This window comes from Lepidochelys olivacea (assembly GCF_965140295.1).
Source record: "Lepidochelys olivacea isolate rLepOli2 genome assembly, chromosome: 2".
NCBI classification, from domain to species: Eukaryota; Metazoa; Chordata; order Testudines; family Cheloniidae; genus Lepidochelys; species Lepidochelys olivacea.
Window position 1 is genome coordinate 153,338,869 of NC_140412.1, and position 25,628 is coordinate 153,364,496.

Consider the following 25,628-nt stretch of genomic DNA (forward strand, 5'->3'; position numbering starts at 1 on the left):
AAAATCCAATCAGCTGCTGGCCAGTGAGCAGCAGGAAACTTTCCTTGGTGAGCCATGGAGGGTAAACCAACCACTTCTGCAAACATTAACCTTGGGGGTTTTTTTTTAAATAGTTTGTAGCCCTTCTGTTTGTGAAAAAAATCTCCCAAATATGACCAAATTCAAACCAATGCACCATTATTTTCCTGAGTTTAGGATCAGGCTCCTATCTCTTCCAAGCTACATCCAACCTTTGTCAACATGCAGGAGTATTTAGAACTGATGTTTTGGTTTAGACCCATCTCTTTTTTGAATATCAATATAATGTTTCTTGAACGAATTTAAAGAATGCATGGTCAAAAAAATGCAAATATACTTAATAGTGCGCTTGGATACATTTATATACTGCACCTGTGCTCTATCACTCTTCTGCTGAGCCTGAAAGATCAGTTTTATTATGCTCTCATTAGACAACTTCCGTTGCTTTTTTCAGCATCAACCAAAAATCCTTCTGGCATAAGAACAGTGAATTTTTTATGTATTCTTCTGCAAATAAATCACTGTGAGCCATATGTTCCCCTTTGTTATATGATATGGAGAGCACCAATTTTTATCAAATTGTTACAATAAAGAGATTCAAAAGCTATGCATGGGTGGCAGCAGCCTGAGAGGCATGTTCTTGGCAGAAGATTTGGAGTATTAAACTTGTCGCAGAAAATAACCACAAGTATCCCATGGATGTCAGAAATGGGGGCATTTTCAGGAAGTAGGTGGGAAGGCCCGGGGCAAACACAGGTACCACATAGGCTACTTCCTAAGCAGCTGCATATGGATTGTCTGAAAGTCATTCAGGAAACTGCTGCCTTTCAGCACCAGTAGTTTTGTACATCTGACAATTCAGCAGGGTTCTTTTGACTTTCTCAGTTCTGCTGTTTCCAGATGCATGGAGATAGAAACTGGCATCCTTAAATGTGTACCTGAGTGTGCTGCCCCCACAACAGTGTCAATGTGCAGTAAGTGGCTCGGGATTGGTTTGAGGGTAGATAGAGACATCAAGGGGACAGAGGAAAAACCCCTTAAGTGAGGAAGGAAAAGAAGAAAGAGAAAGTTGGAATATTAGGTTGAAAGTTGAGCAGAAGAAAAGCAGATAGAATGTAACTTGTGGGAGAGACAGAAAGGACGTTAGGGGCACTAAGGAGTCCCAGGGAAGGAGGAGAGTAATTAGAATCCAGGGAAATGGTGATGCAGGAGGAGGATTGGGGAGGTACAGTGAAAGGTAGAGGAGGACTGAGAAAAAGAAATGAGGGCATCATAGGTATTGATGCATAAGGCACCCAATTGGATGTCCACAAATGTAGCACACAAATATGAATGGCTGGGAGGCAAGGGGCATTTAGACAACCCTGCAGAGGGTAAAGGAAGTCTCTGTATGAGGAATAACCCGAACCTTTTATAGGTGCAAGAGGAAGCTGAGAGGCCTTCTTAATCTAGGATGCCTCTTCAGTTCTTAAGATGGGTATATAATGTGTCACTCTTGAAGTAAAATACAGTCAGGAAGGTCACCTTTCATTTCTTTCCTTCTCCTCCTCCTCCTCTTTTTTTTACCCCTGTCATCCCTGATGAGAGTTGGTGGATCAATGGGCTGCTTCAGTGCTCAGATGGTAAGGAGCTGGCCTGTACAGGTCTGAAGTAATTGGAAGGCTTCTTTGAACTTGTCTCCTCTCACTTCTGACATGCTGATATGTGGACATTTTTATTTTAAATTTCCCACTGTTTTGAACAGAAGTTTAACTGCATTTAGAGTACACTTCTAAAGTTTGCAGATGATACCAACCTGGGAGGGGTTGCAAGTGCTTTGGAGGATAGAATTAAAATTCAAAATGATCTGGCCAAGCTGCAGAAATTATCAGAAGAAAATAGGATGAAATTCAATAAAGACAAATGCAAAGTACTCCACTTAGGAAGGAACAATCAGTTGCACACGTACAAAATGGGAAATGACTGCCTAGGAAGGAGTACTGCGGAAAGGGATCTGGGGGCCATAGCGGACCTCAAGCTAAATATGAGTCAACAGTGTAACACTGTTCCAAAAAAAGCAAACATCATTCTGGGATGTATTAGCAGAAGTGCTGTAAGCAAGACATGAGAAGTAATTCTTCCGCTATACTCCACTCCGATTAGGCCTCAACTGGAGTGTTGTGTCCAGTTCTGGGTAACACATTTCAGGAAGGATGTGGACAAATTGGAGAGAGTCCAGAGAACAGCAACAAAAATGATTAAAGGTCTAGAAAACATGGTCTCTGAGGGAAGATTGAAAAAATTGGGCTTGTTTAGTCTGGAGAAGAGAAGACTGAGAGGGGACATGACAACGGTTTTCAAGTACATAAAGGGTTGTTACAAGGAGGAGGGAGAAAAATTGTTCTCTTTAATCTCTGAGGGATAGAACAAGAAGCAATAGGCTTAAATTGCAGCAAGGGTGGTTTAGGCTGAACATTAGGAAAAATTTCCTAACTGTCAGGGTGGTTAAGCACTGGAATAAATTGCCTAGGAAGGTTGTGGAGTCTCCATCATTGCAGATTTTTAAGAAGAGGTTAGACAAACACCTGTCAGGGATGGTCTAGATAATATTTAGTCCTGCCATGAGATCAGGGGACTGGACTAGAAGACTCTCGAGGTCCCTTCCAGTCCTACAGTATTATGATTGGTGTTGACAACGTTGGAAATGTAGACTCCAAAACTGCCATTTTCAGCACTGTCAGTTAGAATTGCTCTGAGCCAGTGCCTTAGTTTTCAAAGCACTTTAAAAAACATTTACTCATTACTGCTCAAAAACCCCACTGAAATGTGAGTCTGTATCAGCTCCAATTTACAGAGGAGAAACTTAGTCAGAGAGGTAGTCATCGTTTCCGGACATGTGTACTGGGTGTTAGTCATCTAACTCCACATTTAGGCACCCAAGAGGCCTAATTTTAAAAGTTGTGCAAGAGTCAGGGACAATCTGTCCCTGTCCTAATACAACAGTCCAGAGAGAACCATTGTCTAACTAACACACTTGGAGAATCAGAGTCAGGGACTTCTGAGTGCTTATCTTGGCTGCCTTTTGATTTCCTCCATGGCTTTAGACACCTGAATTCACATAGAGACAAGTAAATGGCTTTATTTTTAAATGTTCTGCACACCCACATCTTCCACTGAAGCCACAAAGTGGTGTCCAGGATTGGCAGTGGACTCTGGACCCTTTCTTGTGGAGGGAAGTTGGAGGGATTTCCACAGGGGATTCTTCAGAGATTTTCTCCCCAAAAGCTTCTTGCCCCTGGTTTTTAATATGGGTGGGATTAATCTGAACCAGGGAATTTTGTAGTGCTACCCTCTCAAAACTTTAATGAATCATGTACTTAAATTTGTAGCAGATGTTGTGAAGTTTAATAGGATATATGGTGTTGTTGTTTAAAAGGTAGATAAGGTTGAAAAGGTTTATTTCTGAAAAGTAAAAGACTGTAGCAAGATTTCAAATAGGTTTGTTATTTCTTTAACGTAAGATAGTCAAAAACTCTCCAAATGTCCATAATTCATCACCTCATGTACTTTACGTTGCATTGAGTAGGGTAAGCTTCTTATGGGGCCAGCAATTTGATTTCACTCATTGAGATTTCCATTTCTTTGTTTTTCAGCTTTCATTTGCAGCAACAACCCCAGAGCTGGCTGATAAGAAAAAATATCCTTATTTCTTCCGGACAGTACCATCTGATAATGCAGTGAATCCTGCGATTTTGAAGTTACTCAAATATTATCAGTGGAAGAGGGTGGGAACTCTAACCCAGGATGTACAAAGATTCTCTGAGGTAAGAGCTGCTTAACTATTAGTATAAGAAGGTGGTTTCTAATGTTTAATGCTAAGGGACCTACTTCCATCATTAATGGGAAAAAATGCATCCATTGTTTAAATCTCATTGGTCTTTATTGCCAGATGGCATTTACTGCACTTAAAGCCTGCTTCTGTTAGGGATTTTGGTATTTGCATAACTATGCTGATACAGTATAGATGTGATGCACTGTGGTAAAGTGAGGCTCAGACCGGTTCAAGTTATTCTACTTTGCACAGGTGCAGCATATCTCTGCTGGGGATTTGTACTCTGTTGTAACAACACTCTTGCAAAAAAGAAAAACTTTATGTAGACAAGCCATCAGTGTTTGGAAACCTTAACTAATCTTTTCAATGTGGATCCCACAGCTCCTGCAGAACCCACTGCCATAATAGTGGGATTAAAGAATAGTCCTGCACGGGGCTCTACCCAACGTCTAGTGTTCTACCTTTCAAGATTTTAGGCTATTTCTTCACTGCAAGAAAGGTGTATTTGTACTTCAAGATAAAATCACCCGGGGTTTACCTCTTAACTAGCTACATGAGGTAAAGACTACCTAGAATTTTACATCAGTATAGCTCTCTTGTACTACAAACTACACCTTTTTGCAATAAAAAATGCCTTAGAGTTCTAATTACATCCTCCTTTGCATCTTTTGATTTGTAAAATATATATACTTTTCAAGGAATTTTATCATTATGTAAGCGGGGCAATAGTCCCGCTATTGTGGGGAACTTTCCTGGCTTCTGCACTACCCCGGTGAAGTGGGCTAGCGAAAGGATCTGAGTCCTCGCTCCCACTTCCTTTACCCAGTGGCCTCCCTGCCCTTGAGGACTTCCCTTCCACTCTCCTCTCTGGCAGAGTCCTCGTAACTCCAACAAGGCTGGGCCCAGGATTCCTGGGGGGCTCGACCCCCAACCATGCTGTGGTCACCTAGGACAGGGGCTAGGGTGTCCCCACTCTGGGGTACTCTCTCTGCACTGGGCACTTCTCTGACCCACTGACCATTACATACAAGTTAAAGCAAATGCAAGTTATTTAATCAACAATTAATTTTAAAAAGAATAAGGAAAAATGGGAAAGGTTAAAGGAAACACATCCACCCCACTCTGTGGCAGGGAACATCACAAACAGCGTCTCTGGAATGCCAGGGCAGTTCACAGTCTGTTCCTTGTAAGTCCCAGGCCGCCTTCTCAGGCCCTGGCTTTGCTGCAGGGATGCTGTGGGTTGGACACTTGCTCTGGTGGTGGTCACACGCTCTCAGACTCTAAGTGGTAGGACCCTTCTTCCCAGTGTCGCCCCCGCCCTGTCGGGGTTACGATCCAAGCCTGGCCTGCAGAGCCCATTGGCTGAGGCGTCTCCCTGTGCTGGGCCTGCTGCCCAGGGTCCCCCTCGCTCTCCCCAGCTGCTCACCACACCCAACTCCAGACTGCTCCAGCCCCAGCTGCACCACTCTGTCTCTGCTGCTCTGCCTCCAGCTCCCTGGGTTGCTTCTTTGGCCCCTCTGCCTCCGGTTGCTATAGCTCTGCTCCCAGGACAGGTCTGCTCTGCAGGCTGCTTCTGTGACTCTGCTCCCAGCACTGACCTGCTTCCTGGGCTGCTTTTCTGGCCCCTCTGGCTCTGGTTGCTGCTGCAGCTCTCCTCCCAGGGCAAGTCTGCTCTCTCTGGATCTGGCCCAGCTCTGCTCCCCAGTTTAGCTCAGGCCCCTGCTTTCTCCTTATTGGGCCCCACGCTGTCTGACCCAGGCAAATCCAGCTCACACGGGGGACGGGACCTCCCTGGCCTCCTGACTCCCTGATTAGCCTGCCTGCCCTGTCATTCAGGCTGACCTGGAGCATTGGCCTCTCCCCATTGTTCCTGGGGGCTGTCAGTCTCAGGGGGCTGATTCCCCATCGACCCTTCCCCCTTTTTAGCACTGGGAGCTAGCAACTAAAACACCCCACTGAATGTTAGTAAGGAGGCAACAGTCCCCTTACATATGTTTGGTTATTGGTTTAGCTAGTACACAGGCCAAATCTAGGCTCAGCCTGTTCCTACATTTAAGCCTCTAGCATCAGTTTGCGCACTTGCAAATCTAGTGTCCAAACCTGCTTTTGTGCTAAGTGTATGCTTGAGAAGCTGTGGTCTAGGGGAATGAGGAGATAGAACTAGTTGCACCCTCTTATTTTCACTCCCCTTATTTATACTTCACTTCTTATGATCCTGGAGTGAGTTAACCCTCTGCCCTGTCTTTCTCTCTCTCTGCTCTTGTCATCATTATGAAAAAAAGTGCTAGCTAACACATGTTAAAATCCTAGTGTAGGCAAGGAAAATGTTGGTTTTAACACATTATCTGGTTCAGATAAACTGTCACCCTCCACATCTGCCTTTTCTATGCTAGGATTTTAATATGTATTAGGTAGCACATGACAAAACCACCCTTTTTTCCTAGTGTACACATGCTGTTTCTCCCTTTTCCTCTGCTGAGATCATATGCAAAAGGAATGTTATACATAACTGAATTAAATAAATGTTCATTCTTCTTGAGAGTTAAGTGTCACCCTTCTGTGTGCAGATGGCCAATTTAATTGCCAAACACTATATTAAACTTGAGGTAGTGAAAGATCCTGTCAACACCTCACTTGCATCCAAGTGGCTTATGTATAACACACTGAGCCATGATTCCTTGGGACCATTAAAACTTAACCCTTTTATCTTACAGTTTAACATGGAGCTTCCCCCTTTTGTTCCAATTTCATACAAATAATAAAATTATAGTATATAGAAAAACCCAGAAATGTCTATTATGTCCATTTGGAACATCTTTCCTCTGGAGGCACACCAAGTAATTCTGATGCTTCTTGTGTAATTCCAGTTTATTTAAATAAACCGCTGGATTTTTTTTAAAGTGAATAGAATATTTAGTCAAAGTATATCTTAAACTTACAATCTCTGTGTAAAACTCTGATACACACAGGTTGTAAATCTGTTTCTTCTCAGGAATGTCCATGAAAATGCCAGATGACAGGAAATGACAGCTATATTATCTCAGTGTGGGCAGCCACGAGTATTGGAGAAGTGGTGAAGAAATAAGATTAGGAGTGCATCTGAATATGGTTTTGGAGTAGGCTACTAGATACCAGTGTATATATCACACACCAATCCCCCCACGACTCTAATTGTTTTTGCTGGATTTTCCTGCATTTCCTCCAATTTACCTATATATACACCTTTGTGGCTTCAGAATACTTAGAACTGAAAGCTGAGTACTAAGAGTACTCTAAGATGAGCACTTAGAACTGAGGCAGGTTTGGGGCCCTAGGCTGCTGGGCTTCTTCTCACCTCTGTCTACTTTAAGGAAGGTGGGGGCCCCCCTAATTTTCATAGTAGACAGGGCCCCAAAATTCTTTAATCCACCAGGTCACAGAGGCCAAGAGACTCTGGGATAAGAGGGGAAGTACAGAGAGAAAATGCTACTTCTCCTTTCCAGCAGTTAGAGGGGTCTAGAGAGCTTCAAATTTATCAGACACCAATTGACACAAAGCTCATATACTTGATAGAGGCCCCAAACAGCATCCAGAACTGCATCCTGATAGGAGTCCTCACCCCTTCTCCAGCAGGAGGGCAGAAGTATGAGTAGAAAGATAGGCAGAATGTAGTGGAGGAGAGGCAGAGAACAGTGTAGAAAGGGGTGGAGGGAGAAAGAAAGAAAATAATTAAGAAACACCGAAGGTGACTATCGATCATCAACCATTATCATAACATCTTTTACATTTTTTAACTCCTCAGTTCCATATATCTCCTGTCTGTTTTTCTCGTTTGTATTTCTCACTCCCATTTTCTGTTCCCTTCTCTTTTCCATTCATTCTTCCTCCAAAACCTTTCAAATCCCCTTTTTCTATGTGTGTTAATAGTTCCAATTCTCCAGAAAAGCACTTTGTAAGGCTGGTTGAACTTTTTTGCAAAAATATTAATAATAATAATTTTTGTTTATTCGTTTCAATAAAAAAATTCAAAATGAAAGTTTTGGAAAAAAGCTTCACTTTCTGTTAGTTTTTATTCACCTCCCCAAATAAAAGTAAGAGAAAGTCAGAAAAAAAAATTCACACCAGAAAAGTATCCAAAAAAAGAGGATTTTTTAAAAGTTAAAAATGAAAGTAAAATTCTCTCTTACTTTTTTTACTTTTTGCCTTTTTTCTTGAAACAAAAACTGTTCATTTTATTGGGAAAATTTTCACCAAAAAATTGCCAGACCTTTAATTCCGTTTTCCACTATCTCCCCAAACAAGACCCATACTTGCTTTCCCCCACCTATTGCATCGCCTCTCCCAAAGACACACTTCCAAAGATAGCATTGAAAAGGGGCGGGGAGAAGGCCCTGTGCTGCCTTTTGTTTCTTTTTTATGTGTATGTTGTAGTAGGAAGAGAGCCTGAAATATAAGCCCTTGTAGTAGAGGCCTGGTATGAGGCCTGAGCTAAAGTAGTGGGCAAGCCTTGCTAATATAAAGCAAAGTTAGCAAGAGTCAGGCTGTGAGCAAACATTAGGCTCTGCCTGCTTGCAAGTTCACAGAACCTGGCTCAAGAGCAGGTCTGATATTGCAGAAACACACATTCCTAAAAAGGGCTAGACACAGAGCACTCAAGCAAACACATTTCAGAAGAGTGGTACCAGAACATCCCCATATCAAGGACGGTACAAAAACATTTCCCCAAAATAACAGAAACACACTGACCCCTCCTAAAAGATAAGGTCAGGGTGACAGTACGTAATAGAGATGTTTTGATCAAACCAACATGTTCAAGGTGATGGGTGATAACTAGCCATGTCAGGGGGCAGTAACTAACTATGTCAGAAGGGCAGTATGTAACTTGTTTGTATCAGGGTATAAAGAGTTATTTCAAAAGGAAGTATCTTTGGCCAGCTGAGGGGGGAATGACAAATTCCACCATTCACTGAGCTGCATCCATTGTCATGGGCATACATGTCTTAGTATCCTTGTAGAGTCTGGCAGGTGCTATTAGCATGCTTTGTCAATGATAAACCTGGCCTGGTGCCTTTGTACCTTAATGGATCTTATGGTTGTTGGGTGGGTTGCTCGAGGTCTGCTGTGCCAGCTGTCTGCGCAGAGCTGGGGCAGCACCCAGGGAGAACACACACACACACACAGCCGAACATCTAATAACACTGGTGACCCCCGACTACTGATCTGGTAAGTAAGTGAGCTGTCCTATGTAGGAATCACAATCTAACATGACAGAAAACCACAAGCTAAGGAATCCCCTTAGCCCCGCTCTGCAAATCCCCACAGAGTGTAATACAGTATGGACTTGCTGGGTTGCTAGCAAAAAAGGTCCATATGAATTTTAAAAATATAGTGGGAAAGGAACATGGAATGCAATCTATAAGGCTAGGGCAAAAACTGTAGCCTTAAAATGTAGAATACTGCAAACTATAACCATGGGTATTAAATGGTTAAAACAACACACCACAAAATTGGCGGGGCAAGTAACGAAAACTCATTCTTCAGGCCTTCTTATACAAACACTTTTTTTTTGCTTTGTGGGGTCATCTTAAACTCCTCACCTCAGAAAGCCTTCTACTCTCTCTCTCTTCCCCTTCCTGAACCCCATCTCCCCCAAAACTTTACTCTCTCATGACTCTCCTTTTATCAGAAACTGTCCAGTTTCAATTTTGTCTCACTTTCCTTTCCTCTCTCCATGCTGTCACCTCATTCTCTTCCTCTCCCACACAAATCCTTACTCTTCCTTTTCTCCAAAAGTATCCCATCCTTTGCTTTTTCCTCTGCCACAAAAAGCATCATTCTCCCTCCTCTCTGAAAGCCTCTCTCCCATCCCTTTTCCCTAAAAAAAGCATATCACTCGTTCACCCCTTTCACACCTTTCCCCCAGCCTTTCACATTTTTGCTTCTCTGTCCCCTCAACTCATCACTAACAATGAATTGCATGTTTCATCCGAATCTTTTTTGGTGAAAAAGCAGACTCGGCAACCCCAAAATGTTTTGTGTCAGTGTCACCCAATCATTTCAAGAATTTCAGTTTAATCAAAATGTTAATTTTGAAAAAAAAAATTCTGAAAAATTTTAAATGTTTTGTTTTTACATTCTGTAAATTAAATATTTTGATTTTTTTGGTTTCAAATTACTTTTAGTTTCTTTTAGATTTTCTTTAATTTTATTTTTAAATAAAAATGTTTTTAAATGGTCAAAATCTAAACATTTCATTTCAATTGTGTTGGAACAAAATGTTTCATTTGACCCCAAACAAATATTTTTCACCTTTTTAACACTATCATGAACCGAAAAATCTGTTATTCTCCCAGCTTTACTCACCACATATGCCTCTGGTTCCATTTTGTTCCTGCAGTTCTCTAGTCTCTGCCCTCCCCTTTTGTCCTCTGTCCTTTCCTATGACTGCCCAACACACTCTCACTAAACTTTGTGTCCTCTGGATCCCTTCCAAGAACTGCAGTCCCACCATACATGCCACAAGAGACAGTTTCTTACATGCAGAAGGCTTTAGGCCTCCAGATAACTCTAGTCTCTGCCAGAAGAATTTCTCAATCTTCAGTCTCCCCTCCGAAGAACCTCAGCCTTCCCAAGATATTCCCCCTTCAGCCTCAGTCCTCTCACCAAATCGTCTGTTCCACACAGAAACTTCCTGTAATCCATAGTCCCCTCCACAGACATCCCCCAGGTGGCAGTCCCTATCCATGACAGTCATTGCAAGGCCTCAGCCCCTCCATAGAACCAGTTCCCAATAAGAATTCCATGCCCTGCATATGCCTCCCAAAAGCCACAGTTTCTCCGTATAGCCCCTACAAACCCTTGTAGCTTAAGCAGGGAGTGGAGAAACCAGTCTGTTTTTTCTTCACTCTCTCCTGCCAGTGCCTTTAGAGTGATGTATCTGGCATTTCTCCTCATTTTACCTGCAAAGATTGTAGGGCACTAGTTTTATGTGCTCATGATGAGATACCCTTCTTTGCAAGTGAAAAGCTGCATTCTCCCGCCAGCTTCAGTTTCTAACTGGATTTGAGGTGTAGAGTGCATTGCAGTAGTCTAGTCGTGAAGAGACCGAGACATGGAATATAATAAGAGTATTCACATCCAAAAGAAAGAAGATTGTGGTGAGACCATTCTAGAGGCCTCTGATCTCAATATTGGCAGTCTGTGTGTGGACTTGGCTTTGGCACAGAGGATAAAATGTTCAAAATCACCAAAGTGCCAGAATTTTTAAAGGTATTTTGGCACCTAAAGATGCACATTGGCCCATAGGGCTAGATTCACAAAGGCACTTAGGCACTGCAGGTTTCATAATCAGTGGAGCTGGAGTCAGTGGGCCCATGATTCCTGGAAGGACTGTTATTCTAGTGACAACAATAGAATTAGTGGAGGGTTGGCAACCCTAGTAGGCAATCTCTCGTTAGACAGATGCTAAGACATGCAGAATGCGGCAAAAGATTCAAGAGAAAGGATGAAAGCCCTTGGGGGCACAACACCCTCAGAAGTACATGTAGTGTACATGTAGACAACAGCAAAGCAGAGCAGGTGGCCAGGTTCCATACTCAGAGTAAGATTCCTTTACCGTGGGAGACAGCATGACCAGGTGTGATGGGGTATATAAACCCCGCACTAGCATGAAGAGGGTTAAGAAGCTGCTTTAGGCTGAAATGGCCCTGACCTGCCACACCTGCCAATCATGCCAGGACTGGAGGAGGAGTTAAAAAGAGGGAACTCCACTCAGCTGTGGGGCAACCTTGGGAAGGGAACAGATTGAGTTTCTCCAGCCCCGAAGAGAGGACATCTGGTCTCAAGAGTCCCTGCCCTCACAGAAGGAGGCTGCAGAACTCCCGAGTTGAATAGGAAAAAGGATTGAGACTTCCACTGGAGCACCAGTGGATTCAGAAGCAGGCATGGATTATCCCAAGGCCCTTCTGAAGTAAGAGAGGCCCATATTTTAGAGGGTGCTGCTTACAGATTTTTCCTTACCTTTTTTTGTTTAACCCTGTTTGCTGACTGCGAGCGGTTTTGTGGTTTGACCTGGGATCCTGAGAGGGGACCAGACAGTCGAGAGGCCTTGGCAGGAGGGTTGAGAGCCAGCCCACTAGAACAACACACAGCAATATCTGCTGAATTGAGGAATAATTGGACTCATCTGCACACACTTCCCACATAGCCTATAAGGGGCGATGTGACTTGAACAGATTTGTGACAGCAGGTAAAGGAGAAATGCTCATAACTAGGACAGCAGTGCAAGGAACATGGCAAATGGAACCATTTTAGTAGTGTGTGTGAGAGCAGAGGAAAATCTCAAAGATTTAGTCAGAGTTGTACAAGAGGGGATGGCACATCAGACAGCAGCAATGATATCATGACTCTCTCTTTGAGTCTGAAAGTATAGGTTCATGCTGTCAGGAAAGCAACAAGGGACAATTACAACCTCCGTGCATGCCACAATATTAATGTATGATGTATGATTTCAGCTGGCTAGTAAGGTCTTCTGCTGTGAGATTTTTTTCAGGGTGATTTGGATTCAAACATGCCCATTGCAAAGAGCAGGCACCACCTAATAATGTACTATGGGAGCATAATGCAGTCCATAGGAAAATGTAACCTCATAGTAATTAACCCCAAAAATAACAGATGGTTCCAACTGAAGTTTGTGATGGTGGATAGTAAGGACTGCAGACCCTTCTTAGGGAATACCGTCATAAAAGCCATAGATCTGATCATGATGCAGCATCAAAACTTTATAGCTGTAGTTGAAGAAGAAGGGGACAATGGAAAGAATTTTAAAAACATATGGGGATGTTTTCAAAGGCAGCGGGTACCTCAAAGGAAAGCAGCAACTGGTAGTAGATTCCACAGTGGGACCTGTGTGCTTATCATGAAGGAAAATTGCAGTGGCACTGTGTAAATCTAGTATGCAAGGAACTGGAACATCTGCAGAGCAGGAGTATCCTAGCTAGGCTTGGCTTTGGAGGATTTGACTTTAATTGATGAAGGTTGGGAAAAGTGATTTCACCTGACATGCTGAAATTGATGGGGGAAAAAATCAATAATTGGCGTAAGTGCAGCCTCTCCCCTTCCACAACCTTGCACCTGCTGGGGCTGGGTTTCATTGTCATGGACCTGCTCTCTCACTCACCAGCTGGGAGTGCCAGAGGTCTCTGCCCCACGAGAACTTTCTCACTCATTCCTGTGACAGTGGAGAACTGCAGAGGGCTCCCTGCACAGCCACAGGGCAGCTGACACCTGATCCCTGCAGATGCAAGGTGCAGGAGGGAGGGCTGGTGGGGCAAAAACCCTCAGCCAGGACTGCAAGAAGGAGGAGGAGGAGCTCCCCAGCAGGAGCCATTAAGCAGCAAGATGGCCTGCCCCCACGATTGGGAGCTCATCCAGGCTGCTGATACTCTGCAGAAACGTAAATAAAAACAGATAAAAATTTAGGAAAAAAAATAATTAAAAACCAAAATTGATTTTTCCACTGAAATTTTAAAAAATATTGAATTCTGCCAAGTGTAGTTGTAGCACATGCAGAAGCCTGTACAGTCTGGGTAAGCAGCATGGTGGTGGTAGAGAAGCCATCAGACAAATTACACATCTGCATAGATCCAAAGCCACTGATCTGGACATTGTAAAGATGCCACTGTCTACAGCCCACCATTGATGGCATATTGCCAGAACTTTCCAAAGCCAGAATCCTTGCAGTCTGGTGTGAGGAGCGAGTTTTGGTGCATAAACCTAGATTAAGAGTCCAGCAGGCTGATAACCTTTGCAACTCCATTTAGTCATTATAGATGGCTGCACATGCTGTTGGGCATAAGCCAAGCAACTGAGTCGTTCCAGAGAAGCTTCACATAAAGCACTGGAAGGACTGCCTGGGGGTTGGGGGAAGAGAGAAGGGAATAATTGCAGATAGCATCCTCATTATAGGTGAAGGCAGCAATGAGAGAAAGGTGGACAAGACCATGACAGAAAATGACAAGCTTTTCTACAGCAATGCAGGGACAAGAACTCAATCCAAAATTTTTTGACTCAAACAGATTGAGGTGACTTACTTTGACCATCTGCTCACAGCAGAGAGATTGAAAGCAGATCCCACCAAGATCAAAGCAGTCAGAGACATGCCAGATCCAGTGGATGCTTCATAGGAATGATACATTTTATGTCCAAGTTCTACCTACACCTTGCTTCAGTAGCAGAACCCCTATGTCATGTCACAAGGCCAGATGTTGAGTTGGACTGGACAGGTCCCAGACAGGAAGCATTTGATCTGCTGAAATAAATTATAATGGGTGCCCCAGTCTCAAAGTACTACCAGACAGCCACAGACATTGCGTCACAGAAGGGACTGGGTGTATCTCTTTTGCAGGAGCAGCCAATCACTTATGCTAGCAGAGCCCTGTCAGAGACAGAACAAGGCTATGCCTAAATAGAAACACAGCTTCTGGCTGTGGTATAGAGCGATTCCATCAGCACACCTGCGGCCACCCAGTGATAGTGCAATCAGACAGTCATCGTAGACCCTTCTTAGTGCTCCAGAGAGCGGCACACGTTGATGTGCCTTTAGCACTACTAGATAGAGATTAGACATTGTCCAGGACGATTATCGGTGTTAGCTGACACCCTGAGCAGGGCATATATCTCCAGCATCAGTGAGTTGAGGGAAGGGGATCAGGAAACTGAATCCATTAATATGCTGCACTGTCATCCAATTTCAACAGCAAAGCTGATGGAAATCAGAGGCTACAGAAAAGGACATTGAACTACACACAGTCAAGAGAGTGATATTAGCAGGGTGTCCAGGAGACAAAAGCCAAGTGCTGGTGGTAGCAGAACTATATTTTCAAATGAAAGATGAGCTGAGTGTGCAGGATGGAACTAACTCCCATTGATTTCAGCTCCTACTAATTTCAATAGGACTTAGGCACCTAACCTGTTTAGGCCCTTTGAAAATCCCACAAGGCACTTACCTGCATCTTTAGATGCTTAAATGCTCTGAAAATCTGGCCCATGGTGACCAAAAATTATCCATCAGTTTACTAACTACAAAAGCTAATACTGCTTTGTGAAATAAATCAGTTTTGAATGCAAAACATGTTTTGATACATTTTTCTTATGTATCACGCACATTTGAGGTAGTTTTATTTTGCTAATACACAAAACCAGTTTTTTTATTATTTGTAATTGAATTACTGTTCCCATTCAAATGCAGTTCAAGATAAATCATGAGTCAAACATGGTCATCTAATAAATAAGAAATGCATTATTTCTAACAAAACAAAATGTAAGAATTAAGAATCTGAATTTTTTTGAGCTATATTGTGACGCACTCTATATGATTTTATAAAAATATGTTAATGAGTGTGAATATAATGTAACTGGAATATGCTTCATACAGAAGGTGTCTTGTAAGGTATCATTACAAAGCTTATAATCTACTGAGTGTGGTCATCCTATTTGTATAAATGTATCACTCTTGTATCTGAAACTAGAAATATAAAATATAACTCTGAGGGCCTATTGTAATTATGCAAAGTGTGAGCCATTAATGGTGGTTTGGAATCTTGATGGTTCCCTTTAACCAGGACAATTGCCTGTAGATGGCTCTGTTTCACTTGTAAGTCTTCCTGTATACGTGTGTGCTGGCAAGTGGGTAATGAATCATGTCACCTGAACTGGAATCCATCTTTAACCTGATGCTTTCCATTGAGAAGGAGGGGGTGGGAATCCAGAGAGGGGCAAAGGATTCCTGCCTTATGCAAAAGATATCTAAGTGGGTGGAACAGAACAAAGTGGAGGCAGCCATCATGAGAAATCCCCGAGCTACCACTTGAGCTGGAACAAGGGCTGTACTAGGGGAAAGGATTGTGCCCAGACAAGAAGGGTGTCTGGTCTGTGAAAGAAACTTATTGAAACATCTCGAAGGGTGAGATTTTATCTGTATTCAGTTTTTATTACTGTACTAGACTTAGACTTGCACGTTTTATTTTATTTTCCTTGGTAATTCACTTTGTTCTGTCTGTTACTACTTGGAACCACTTAAATCCTACTTTCTGTATTTAATAAAATCACGTTTTACTTATTAATTAACCCGGAGTATGCATTAATACCAGGGCGGGGGGAAAACCTGTGCATACCTCTCTATCAGTGTTATAGAGGGTGAACAATTTATGAGTTTACCCTGTATAAACTTTATAAAGGGTAAAATTGATTTATTTAGGGTTTGGACCCCATTGGGAGTTGGACATCTGAGTGTTCAAGAGAGGAACACTTCTGTAAGCTGCTTTCAGTTAAGCGTACAGCTCTTAGGGGATGTGGTTCAGACCTGGGTCTGGGTTTGCAGCAGGCTAGCGGGTCTGGCTCAAACCAGGCAAGGCACTGAAGTCCTAAGCTGACAGGGCAGGAAAGCAGGAGCAGAAGTAGTCTTGGCACATCGGGTGGCAGTCCCAAGGGGATTTCTGTGATCCAACCCGTCACATATATAATTGCTTAATAAATGGTGTATAGATATATCCTTCTGAGTAGCAAAAAGAAGTACCAAATTTAGTATAAAGGCTATATTTAGTTGCAAATCAACATGTTTTATTGGTTAAATGAACCAATGAGAATGAACCTTTCTTTAGAAAGATAACTTAGAATTATAAATGCAAAAGAAGATTCAAATTATTTAAATCAAGGTTTCCTGCTTGCTGATTTAAATCATAATTAAAATCTGTGATTTAAATCACTTTGATTTAAATCAATCCATCATGCCCTTCACAGATAGATTCTGAGCAGTTTGCACTGCCCCAATGATGCAAAAGGAAAACTCTGATTGAGAATCTGGTGCAGTATCTGTTCTAGGAATAAATGAAGGACTTTAATAAAACGTCTAGAACAAAAAAGTGTATAAATCTACAACTTTACAATAAAGTGTTAAGCACTCAGAATCTCAACAGCAACTTCATTTAAGAAAGAGTGGACACAAACTACTTTCAATTAAGATGTGTTTTTGATATTTATTACACTGTATAGCTTACAACCATTCTGTTGTTTTCCCATCGTTTCCTTCACTCTCATTTTGTTTGGTTAATTTTAGTTTGTATGATGCCCTGATGTGGTATCAAACGAACACTAATTTGCCTGCAGCTTAGCGAAGTCTCATCTTTCCACCTCTGTCAGGTCTAATGAGTTCCAAAAAAGTGTTTGCTCTGGTACTGGTGGATCAGAAGAGTGATCTGTGTTATCCTTGTCACTCTTCCTTGATCAGTCCGGAAGCTAGCCTCCAAACCATTTTGGCCTTTTTTGTCCTGCATAGTATAATGGAAAAATAGAAGTCTTTGTTAGCTAGTTTCCTCCAGTGAATTCCATCACCCTTGATTTTTTATTTTGTTTGGTTTTGTTCTCCCAACACTTCAGGACAAATGCCTGTCACAAGGGAATAAACAGACAAATGCAGTCATCTCAGTCCCGGGTAAATAGTGAGGAGGCTAAGGTGGGACTGATTTTCTGAAAGGAGAGGGATTGGGTTTGAGAATGTTTGCCCTCTCACTTGAAAACTAGTGACTTCCTATCTCCCTGTTCTCTAATACAGTAACCCCTTTTGGGATTACCTCTTTCCACCACTTTGTAACACACACACACACACACACACACAGAGCCAGTGCTGGTTTTGTTTTTTTGGAGTTGAATCTTAAATTGAAAACAGAACGTGGGGATACCTGTTCATACTTTTGTTTTGTTAGTTCAGAGAAACCCATTCTTTACCAACACTAAATGACTCAATTATGGAGGCACCTGGTAATGACTAAATAGTTGTGCAAAATTGGGCCTTAAATCGCGTGTAAATTCCTGTGTTTTTCTAAAAGTGGACGGCCAATCAGCAAGGAACTTTACCCAGGGTTTATTTTTATGCCCTTTGAGTTCTCTGAGGCTTGTGTGTGGTTTCTCCGCATAATACTTTAATGGGAAGTATTTTAAATTTAGCTCTGGCTGAAACCTTTCCTTGGCAGCCCTCCTGCCTACTGTTGACCAATATCTCTGTAAAAACAAACAAAACGATAGGGTCTATCAGAGAGACAAAGTGTATGAGGTACTATCTTTTATTAGCCCAACTTCAGAAGTTGGTCCAATAAATGATTACCTTGCCCACATTCTCCCTAATATTCTGGAACCAATCTGGGTTCAAGAACACTGCAGACAGAGTGTATCAGGCATTTTCTGCCCCCTGCTGGAGGCAATGGCTTAAAAAAACGCCGTTCAGGCTGGGCTACCAAAAAGACCTGGTCCTCTAGAGGCCTAGAAGGGCCAGAAGGAGACAATATTCAATCAGGAACCAGCCGACCAGTTAAGATCGCTTGCCTGCTGGTTCTCTGTGGCAGAGCTGGGTGAGGCTGGGACAGGAGAAGTGCTCCTCAGTTATAGCCCAGAACCTCAGGGCTGGGTCAGGGTCTTACAGTGCTTAATTTAGGCCAGAACTTAGCAGGGTGAGCCCCGGCACCTCTAGGTTTGGCAGTTCATAACCCTGGCACCTCTTGGGCTTGCTGCATCAGTTATGAATGTGCAAAGTTATTTGAGCCCTGGCAACCAGTTGCATGAGCCTTGGCACCTCTTTTGTTACAAATTAAGCACTGGGGACTTAGCCACAAGTGCTGTGATCAAGCAGTTACCTTTTATGTTTATTTGCTAGATAGTGTCTCAGAATGAGTGTGCAAAATATCTGTCCTGGGGTTATCTCCTTAGGTCTACACTACTTAGCTAACTCCCAGTGTTCAGCATAACTACTCCCACAAAGCCTCATACTAATACCACAGACCTTTAATCATAGCAAGCATAATAAGCAATTTATTTATGTTTACCTATTTGCACCCCCCCATGCATGTTCCAAATAATAACCAATACACCCTGTCAGTCTTACGGTCTATAATGTCATTCTGCCTTTAGCAAGCATGAAATCACTAATGAGGTATGATGCATGGTCACAGTCAGTTCAGGAGTCAACAGAAAATATCATTGTACCCCATTTTATTCACACGGGAACTGAAGCACAAGGAGGCAAGAGGGGAATTGGAATAAGGGAAGCTCAGCTGTAGCCTTAACTATGGAAAATGCACCATAATTCCAAGATCATAAGATAGGTCTATTCCAGGGTATTTTAAGGAAAAAGTTATGGGAGTTGGGACATAGATGTCACTGGATTTTTTCTGAATATATTTAGACTTTAGGTCAGAAAGGACCATTATGATCATCTAGTCTGACCTCCTGAATAGCACAGGGCAGAGGCCAGAAAATTTCATCCATTAATTTCTGCATCTAGACCAATAGCTTCTAGTTCAACTACAGCATGTGTTTTAAAAAGACATCTAATTTTGACTTGATGTCTCCAAGTGATGGGGAATTTACCACATCCCTTGGTTATTTGTTCTAATGGCTAAAAAATTTCTTATTTCCAGTTCAAACTTTGGCTTCAACTTCCATAAGAACATAAGAATGGTCCTACTGGGTCAGACCAAAAGTCCATCTAGCCCAGTATCCTGTCTTCCAACAGTGGCGAGTGCCAGGTGCCCCAGAAGGAATGAACAGAACAGGTAATCATCAAGTGATCCATCCCCGGTCACTCATTACCAGCTTCTGGCAACCAGAGGCTAGGGACACCATTCCTGCCCATCCTGGCTAATAGCCCTTAGTGGACCTATCTTCCATGAATGTATCTAGTTCTTTTTTTAACCTTGTTATGGTCTTGGCCTTCACAACATCCTCTCGCAATGAGTTCCACAGGTTGACTGTGCGTTGTGTGAAGAAATGCTTCCTTTTATTTGTTTTAAACCTGCTGCCTATTAAGTTCATTTGGTGACCCCTAGTTCTTGTGTTATGAGAAGTAGTAAACAACACTTCCTTATCTACTTTCTCTACACCAGTCATGAATTTATAGATATCAATCATATCTCCCCTTAGCTATTTCTTTTCCAAGCTGAAAAGTCCCAGTCTTATTAATCTCTCCTCATACGGAAGCCGTTCCAAACCCCTAACCATTTTTGTTGCCCTTTTGTGAACCTTTTCCAATTCCAATATATCTTTTTTGAGATGGGGTGACCACATCTGCACACAGTATTCAAGATGTGGGTGTACCATGGATTTATATAGAGGCAACATGATATTTTCTGTCCTATTATCTATCCCTTTCTTAATGATTCCCAGCATTCTGTTCGCTTTTTTGACTGCCGCTGCACATTGAGTGGATGTTTTCAGAGAACTATCCACAGTGACTCCAAGATCTCTTTCTTGAGTGGTAACAGCTAATTTAGACCCCATCATTTTATATGTATAGTTGGGATTATGTTTTCCAATGTGCATTACTTTGCATTTATCAACATTAAATTTCATCTGCCATTTTGTTACCCAGTCACCTAGTTTTGAGAGATCCTTTTGTAGCCCTTTGCAGTCTGCCTGGGTCTTAACTATCTTTAGTAATTTTGTATCATCTGCAAATTTTGCCGCCTCACTGTTTACCCCTTTTCCCAGATCATTTATGAATATGTTGAATAGGACTGGTCCCAGAACAGACCCCTGGGGGACACCACTATTTACCTTTCTCCATTCTGAAAACTGACTATTTATACCTACCCTTTGTTTCCTATCTTTTAACCAGTTACCAATCCATGAGAGCACCTTCCCTCTTATCCCATGGCAGCTTATTTTGCATAAGAGCCTTTGGTGAGGGATCTTGTCAAAGGCTTTCTGAAAATCTAAGTACACTATATCCACTGAATCCCCTTTAATCATATCTGGTTATATCTTTGTCTGTTAGATTAAAGAACTGTGATCTAACAAGTCATCTCCCTGTGTAGGTATTTATAAACCATGATTAAATCCCCCCATAACTCTTCTTCAAGCTACTTTTAGATGTAAGGTGTATTTTCCAGACTACAAGTCATTGCTGTGGCTTTTCTCTATATCCTACAATTTTTTCAGTATCCTTTTTAGCATGGAAACCAGAATTAGACCCAGTGGGCTTGATTCATAGGAGTTTTCCACGGAAAAGCCTCCAGCTGCTTTAGTCACGTAGTAAACCAGAGAATCCAGCACAGTATTCCAGTAGTGTTCTTCCAATGCTATATATTTTGGTTGTAATCTCCTTACTCCTTCTCAATGTTCCCCTGTTAATAAATCCAAGAATTATTAGCCCTTTTTTGAGACATTTGCACTGAGTCCTCATGTTCAGTTGATTATCCACAATACTTCTGAACACCTTTCTGAATCACTGTTTTCCAAAATACAGTCCCTTATCCTGTAAGTAAGATTTACATTCTTTATTCTTAGATGATTGTGCATATGGCTGCATTAAAACTGAGATTGTTTGTTTGTTTGTACCCAATTTTCCAAGTGGTCCAGATTGCTCCTGTCCTCATTGTTATCTACTGCCCCACCAATCTGTGTGTCATATGCAAACTTTATCAGAAATGCTTTTATATTTTCTTCCACATCATTCATTAAAAACATCGAATAGCATTGGGCTGAGAACCGAATCTCTGCAGGGCCCCCAATAGAAAAGCTCCTTTTAGTTGATATTTGCCCACTAACTATGTTTTGAGATCTATCCAATAGCCAGATTTTAAGACAGTTAACATGTGCTGTACAGTGATTGATCTACCAAAAAACCCAGACCAAATACCCACCACGGCCACAACAACTCTTTGGTACCTAGTCAAATGTCTTACACAGTATACTAAGTATATTACATGAAAACTTCACTTAACTTTTATCAACTAAAATTTTCATCCTGCCAATGAATAACATTAAGTATATTTGAGAAGACTTATCTTCCATGAAACCATGTGTATTGCTATTAATTGTATTACATTCCTATGGCTTTAATGATAAAGTCCTATATCAGCAGTTAATTTTTTTTTCCTGGGATCAATATCAGGCTAACCAGCTTACAGTTACCCAGGTCATTCAGTTTACACTTTGTAAATTTTGGTATGTCATTGGATTTATGAAAACAAACTTCTCCAAAGATTATCCACAAATCTCTGGGTGCAAAAGTTTGGATACTCAAATTAATGTAGATACAAAACCCACATTAACAAATAATTATTTAGGTTGCAAAGTCAAGCACTGGAAAATTAGGAAATGATTGGATTTATGGCTTGCCATTCACCCTTCATTGTGTCCCTGGATATTCATCCTGTTCATTGAATGAGGTATGAGTCCTGCGAGGAATGGGGGAGGGGGAAAAGAAGGAAGTATGTGATGATGTAATTAGAGACTGTATTGTAATATATGCGCACAAGGGGGCCGAATTAAAGTTGCAAGGACAACTATATATGTGAGATTTCCTAACTTTTGAGTACTTGACTTTGAAGCCTCAATGATGGTTTTAAAAAAAATGTGTTTTGTAGATTTTTTTTAAGAGAAGGGTAAAAATAAATTCTCTTACATGCAACAACCCCCATCATGTGCTAACAGCAGTGTTTGAACCCTGAATCTTTAGCACTGTAATACAGATGGCTACCACTTGAGCTAAAGGACTGAATTAGCTAGCAATAGGGGAAGGGCAGCTAGGGCTGGGGATTTAGTCAGAGGGAAGCCCTCACCGGGCTTGCTCTGGTACACTCTCTTCTTCTGACCTCAGGGAGTTGGGAGTTATAGCCCATGAGGTGTCCCCAGAGCTCTGGCAGCTCCCAAGTATTGCCAGTAGAGTGATTGCTGCTGTTTTGGCATGACCTTAGAATATTTGTGTTTCAGTTATTTTTGCTTGCTGCAAAATTTTCTTGTGGATTATAAGCAAGAGAAAGGAAATAGTAGTTTTTAAACAGTTATATCTCAGCAAAAGCTCAACAGAATGTAATGGGACAAAGCAAAGGTGCTTCCCTAGGCTGCGGGAATTCCCATCCCCACTGGATATCAACAGTCTGCTGCAAACAATAGAGGTGTTAGAGCTTCTCAAAGAAAAAGTTATTGTAGTGGTGTGGAGTGGTTCCTCCCTCTCTATGTCAGAGGGAGGCCACTCCACCTCACTGCAGTTACAATGGAAATGAAAAATGTTAGGCAACTTAAATATGAAGGCCACTATCAGTAGCCGATTTTACATGGGCAGAAACACCTGGGATAGTAATCGATCTCCCCTACTGATCTGAAAAGAATCTACATACACAGTATTTAGTTCTGTGTAACCCCTTTCTTTGGTTTGGTTTTATTCTGAACGCATTTTTTTAAAGTGAGCTTTCTGCCCAAGGTTGACTGTTCCTAAAGTTTCTCTCCATCATAGATCACAGGTCCCTGAGCTGAGAGGCAGAGTGGAATTAACAAGCAACACTGGTCACACTGAGACAGCAGAATTCTCTTAATATCGCCCAGTAGGGGGTCTAATACTCGCTACTTATGTGGGTCAAAGGAAGAACCACCATCTCATTTTATACCTCTTAGCAGTTGGCTGCTCACCAGCCAAAATTGATGAATTGATGAGGTAGGGATCAAGATTGCAAGAGATGCAGAGGAGAAGGCTCTTGCACCCATGCTGGTGAGATGCTTTGTATTTGTGAGACAGTAGCCAGCAACCTTCTGCAAATGTTGAAGCTGTGAGAGTTGGGATTTGGAGAGGCCATAGGGAAGAGAACTGCAATAGTCAAAACAAGAGGTGATGAAGGCATGGATGAATGTTTCAGCATTCAGAGAATGGAGGCAGTGGTGTGTATTGGTAATGTTGTTGAGGTTGTGATGGCAGACACAAGAAATGTGTGAAGAGAATGAAAGGAAGTTCTGGGGTAAGGGTGAATGATGCCAAGTCTGCAGGCAATCTGAATCAAGGTATCTAAGAAAATAGCTGGTACCATGGTGGAAAGCACAGAGAAATGATACTTTTACACACAATGGCAATGTGAAATTCAAACAAAGATACTGTTATGAAGCTCTAAGGCGATGGAGGAGGACATGATAACATTTGTAACAGGGTTTTCTGTATGTTTAAGTTTACAAAGTCAGGTATTGAAAAGTTAGGAAGTGCCAGAAATATGGCCTTTGTTCACTTTGGATGTATGCATTGTTGGACTTATCCAGTATCAGAAGACAACTATGGCTGAGCCAGGGTGAGTCACCACTCCTGGACCTTAACCAGAAGTGCTTTAAAGACAAGAGAATATTTTTCATCTTACAAGCCTCTGCCTCATTTACTGTCCATTCGGTGCACTGAATGAGCCAGGGCTGCTCTGGAACAAGTGGTATATGGTCATATAATTAGATTGTACTATCATGCATACACATAACGGAGACAAATTTTGGATTTGCTAGCAACCTGAATTCTAGTAGTTCATAATCTTCCAATGTTTGACTTTCTAACTGTAACATTTAAAATTGATTTTATATATAATTTCCTAGGTTTCTTAAAGAAATCTGGGGATTTCCTTCTTCCCCCTCCAGAAATTCGGTCATGTAGAAACATACTTAAATTTCTATGGGGTACCAGCAGGATTGGAATGGAAAACATTTAGTTCCACGCTATAGATCTCTACAGCTTGAGCTAAAGGATCATGTGGTAGCAGGAGTTGGCTGTTATCCTCTATGTCAGTGATGGGCAACCTGCAGCCTGTGGGCCGCAGGCGGCCCAACAGGGTAATCTGATTGTGGGCCATGAGACATTTTACTGACTTGACCATCCGCAGGCAGGCCCCCTGCAGATCATGTCAGCCTCCATTGTCCACTTGTTAAATTTTCAAACAAGCGCCTTCATACTGTCTCCCATGCTGCCCCTCTCACTTGTGAGAAGCTACCTATAAACACCTACCTCATTATCCTCCTTCAAATCCCTCCTTAAAACTCTCCTTTGCCTATAGTAAATTTGACAGAGGTTAAACTAGTGGTGTGCTGATAGGACTGCCTGCCATGGTTACCAATATAGTACTTATTGTTTCCTCGTACTCCCTCATCTTTCTGTCTGTATTCAATCTGTCTCTTATAATATTTAGACGGTAAGCTCTTTGGAGCCGGTACTGTCTTCTGTTTGTGTGTGTCTAGCACAATGAGGTCCTGGTCCATGAATAGGGCTCCTAGGTTATGGTAATACAAATAAAAATCATAATAATATCAAAGACAAGCTCAATACAGAGTAAGACTTGTTGAGCAGCCAATTGGGGAACCATGGAGAATTGGGTTTCCTTTAGTCTGTAATCCATTAACTGACATGGAAAATTGGAATGCTGATGGGGGAGCTCTTTAAAACCAAACAGAATAGCAAGACACTGTTTCTTCTCCAAACACAGTAATCAAGGGGGAAAAGATGTACTGTTTTAACCCTGGACAACTGGACATCTGTATGACTTTATTATTTTTCTGCTAGTATCTAGAAGCCCAAGACACATGAGACAGGAGAATACATCAGTGATACTAGTGATTATACCCTGGTCCTAGATTTTAGACCTGCTGGAACAATCATCATATCTACCTATTCATCTTCTGCCACGGAAGGATGTACTATTTCAACATATATCCAAAACCAGGAAAATTAGGCCTCCCTGAATTAGATTGGAAATGTTTCGGAGTAGCAGCCGTGTTAGTCTGTATCCGCAAAAAGAAAAGGAGTACTTGTGGCACCTTAGAGACTAACACATTTATTTGAGCATAAGCTTTCGTGTGCTACAGCTCACTTCATCGGCTGCATCCAATGAAGTGAGCTGTAGCTCACAAAAGCTTATGCTCAAATAAACTAGATTGGAAATGTTATTCCTAGAAAGTGAATTAGACAGGAATGTTTTAGAGTATTCTAGGATTTAGAATAAATTTGATTTAGGTGCCAGTCTAAGGTAATCAT

At 41.8% G+C, this 25,628-nt stretch overlaps 1 protein-coding gene across 2 annotated transcripts in view; it reads left to right on the forward strand.

Annotated features, from left to right (window-relative positions):
• Positions 1-25,628, forward strand: part of GABBR2 (gamma-aminobutyric acid type B receptor subunit 2) — an 844,982-nt gene that overhangs the window by 297,740 nt on the left and 521,614 nt on the right. For both annotated transcript variants that reach the window (XM_084618280.1, XM_084618281.1), the window contains exon 3: positions 3,651-3,821. In XM_084618280.1, coding sequence (XP_084474406.1) covers positions 3,651-3,821 — 171 coding nt within the window. The remainder of the gene's footprint in view (positions 1-3,650; positions 3,822-25,628) is intronic.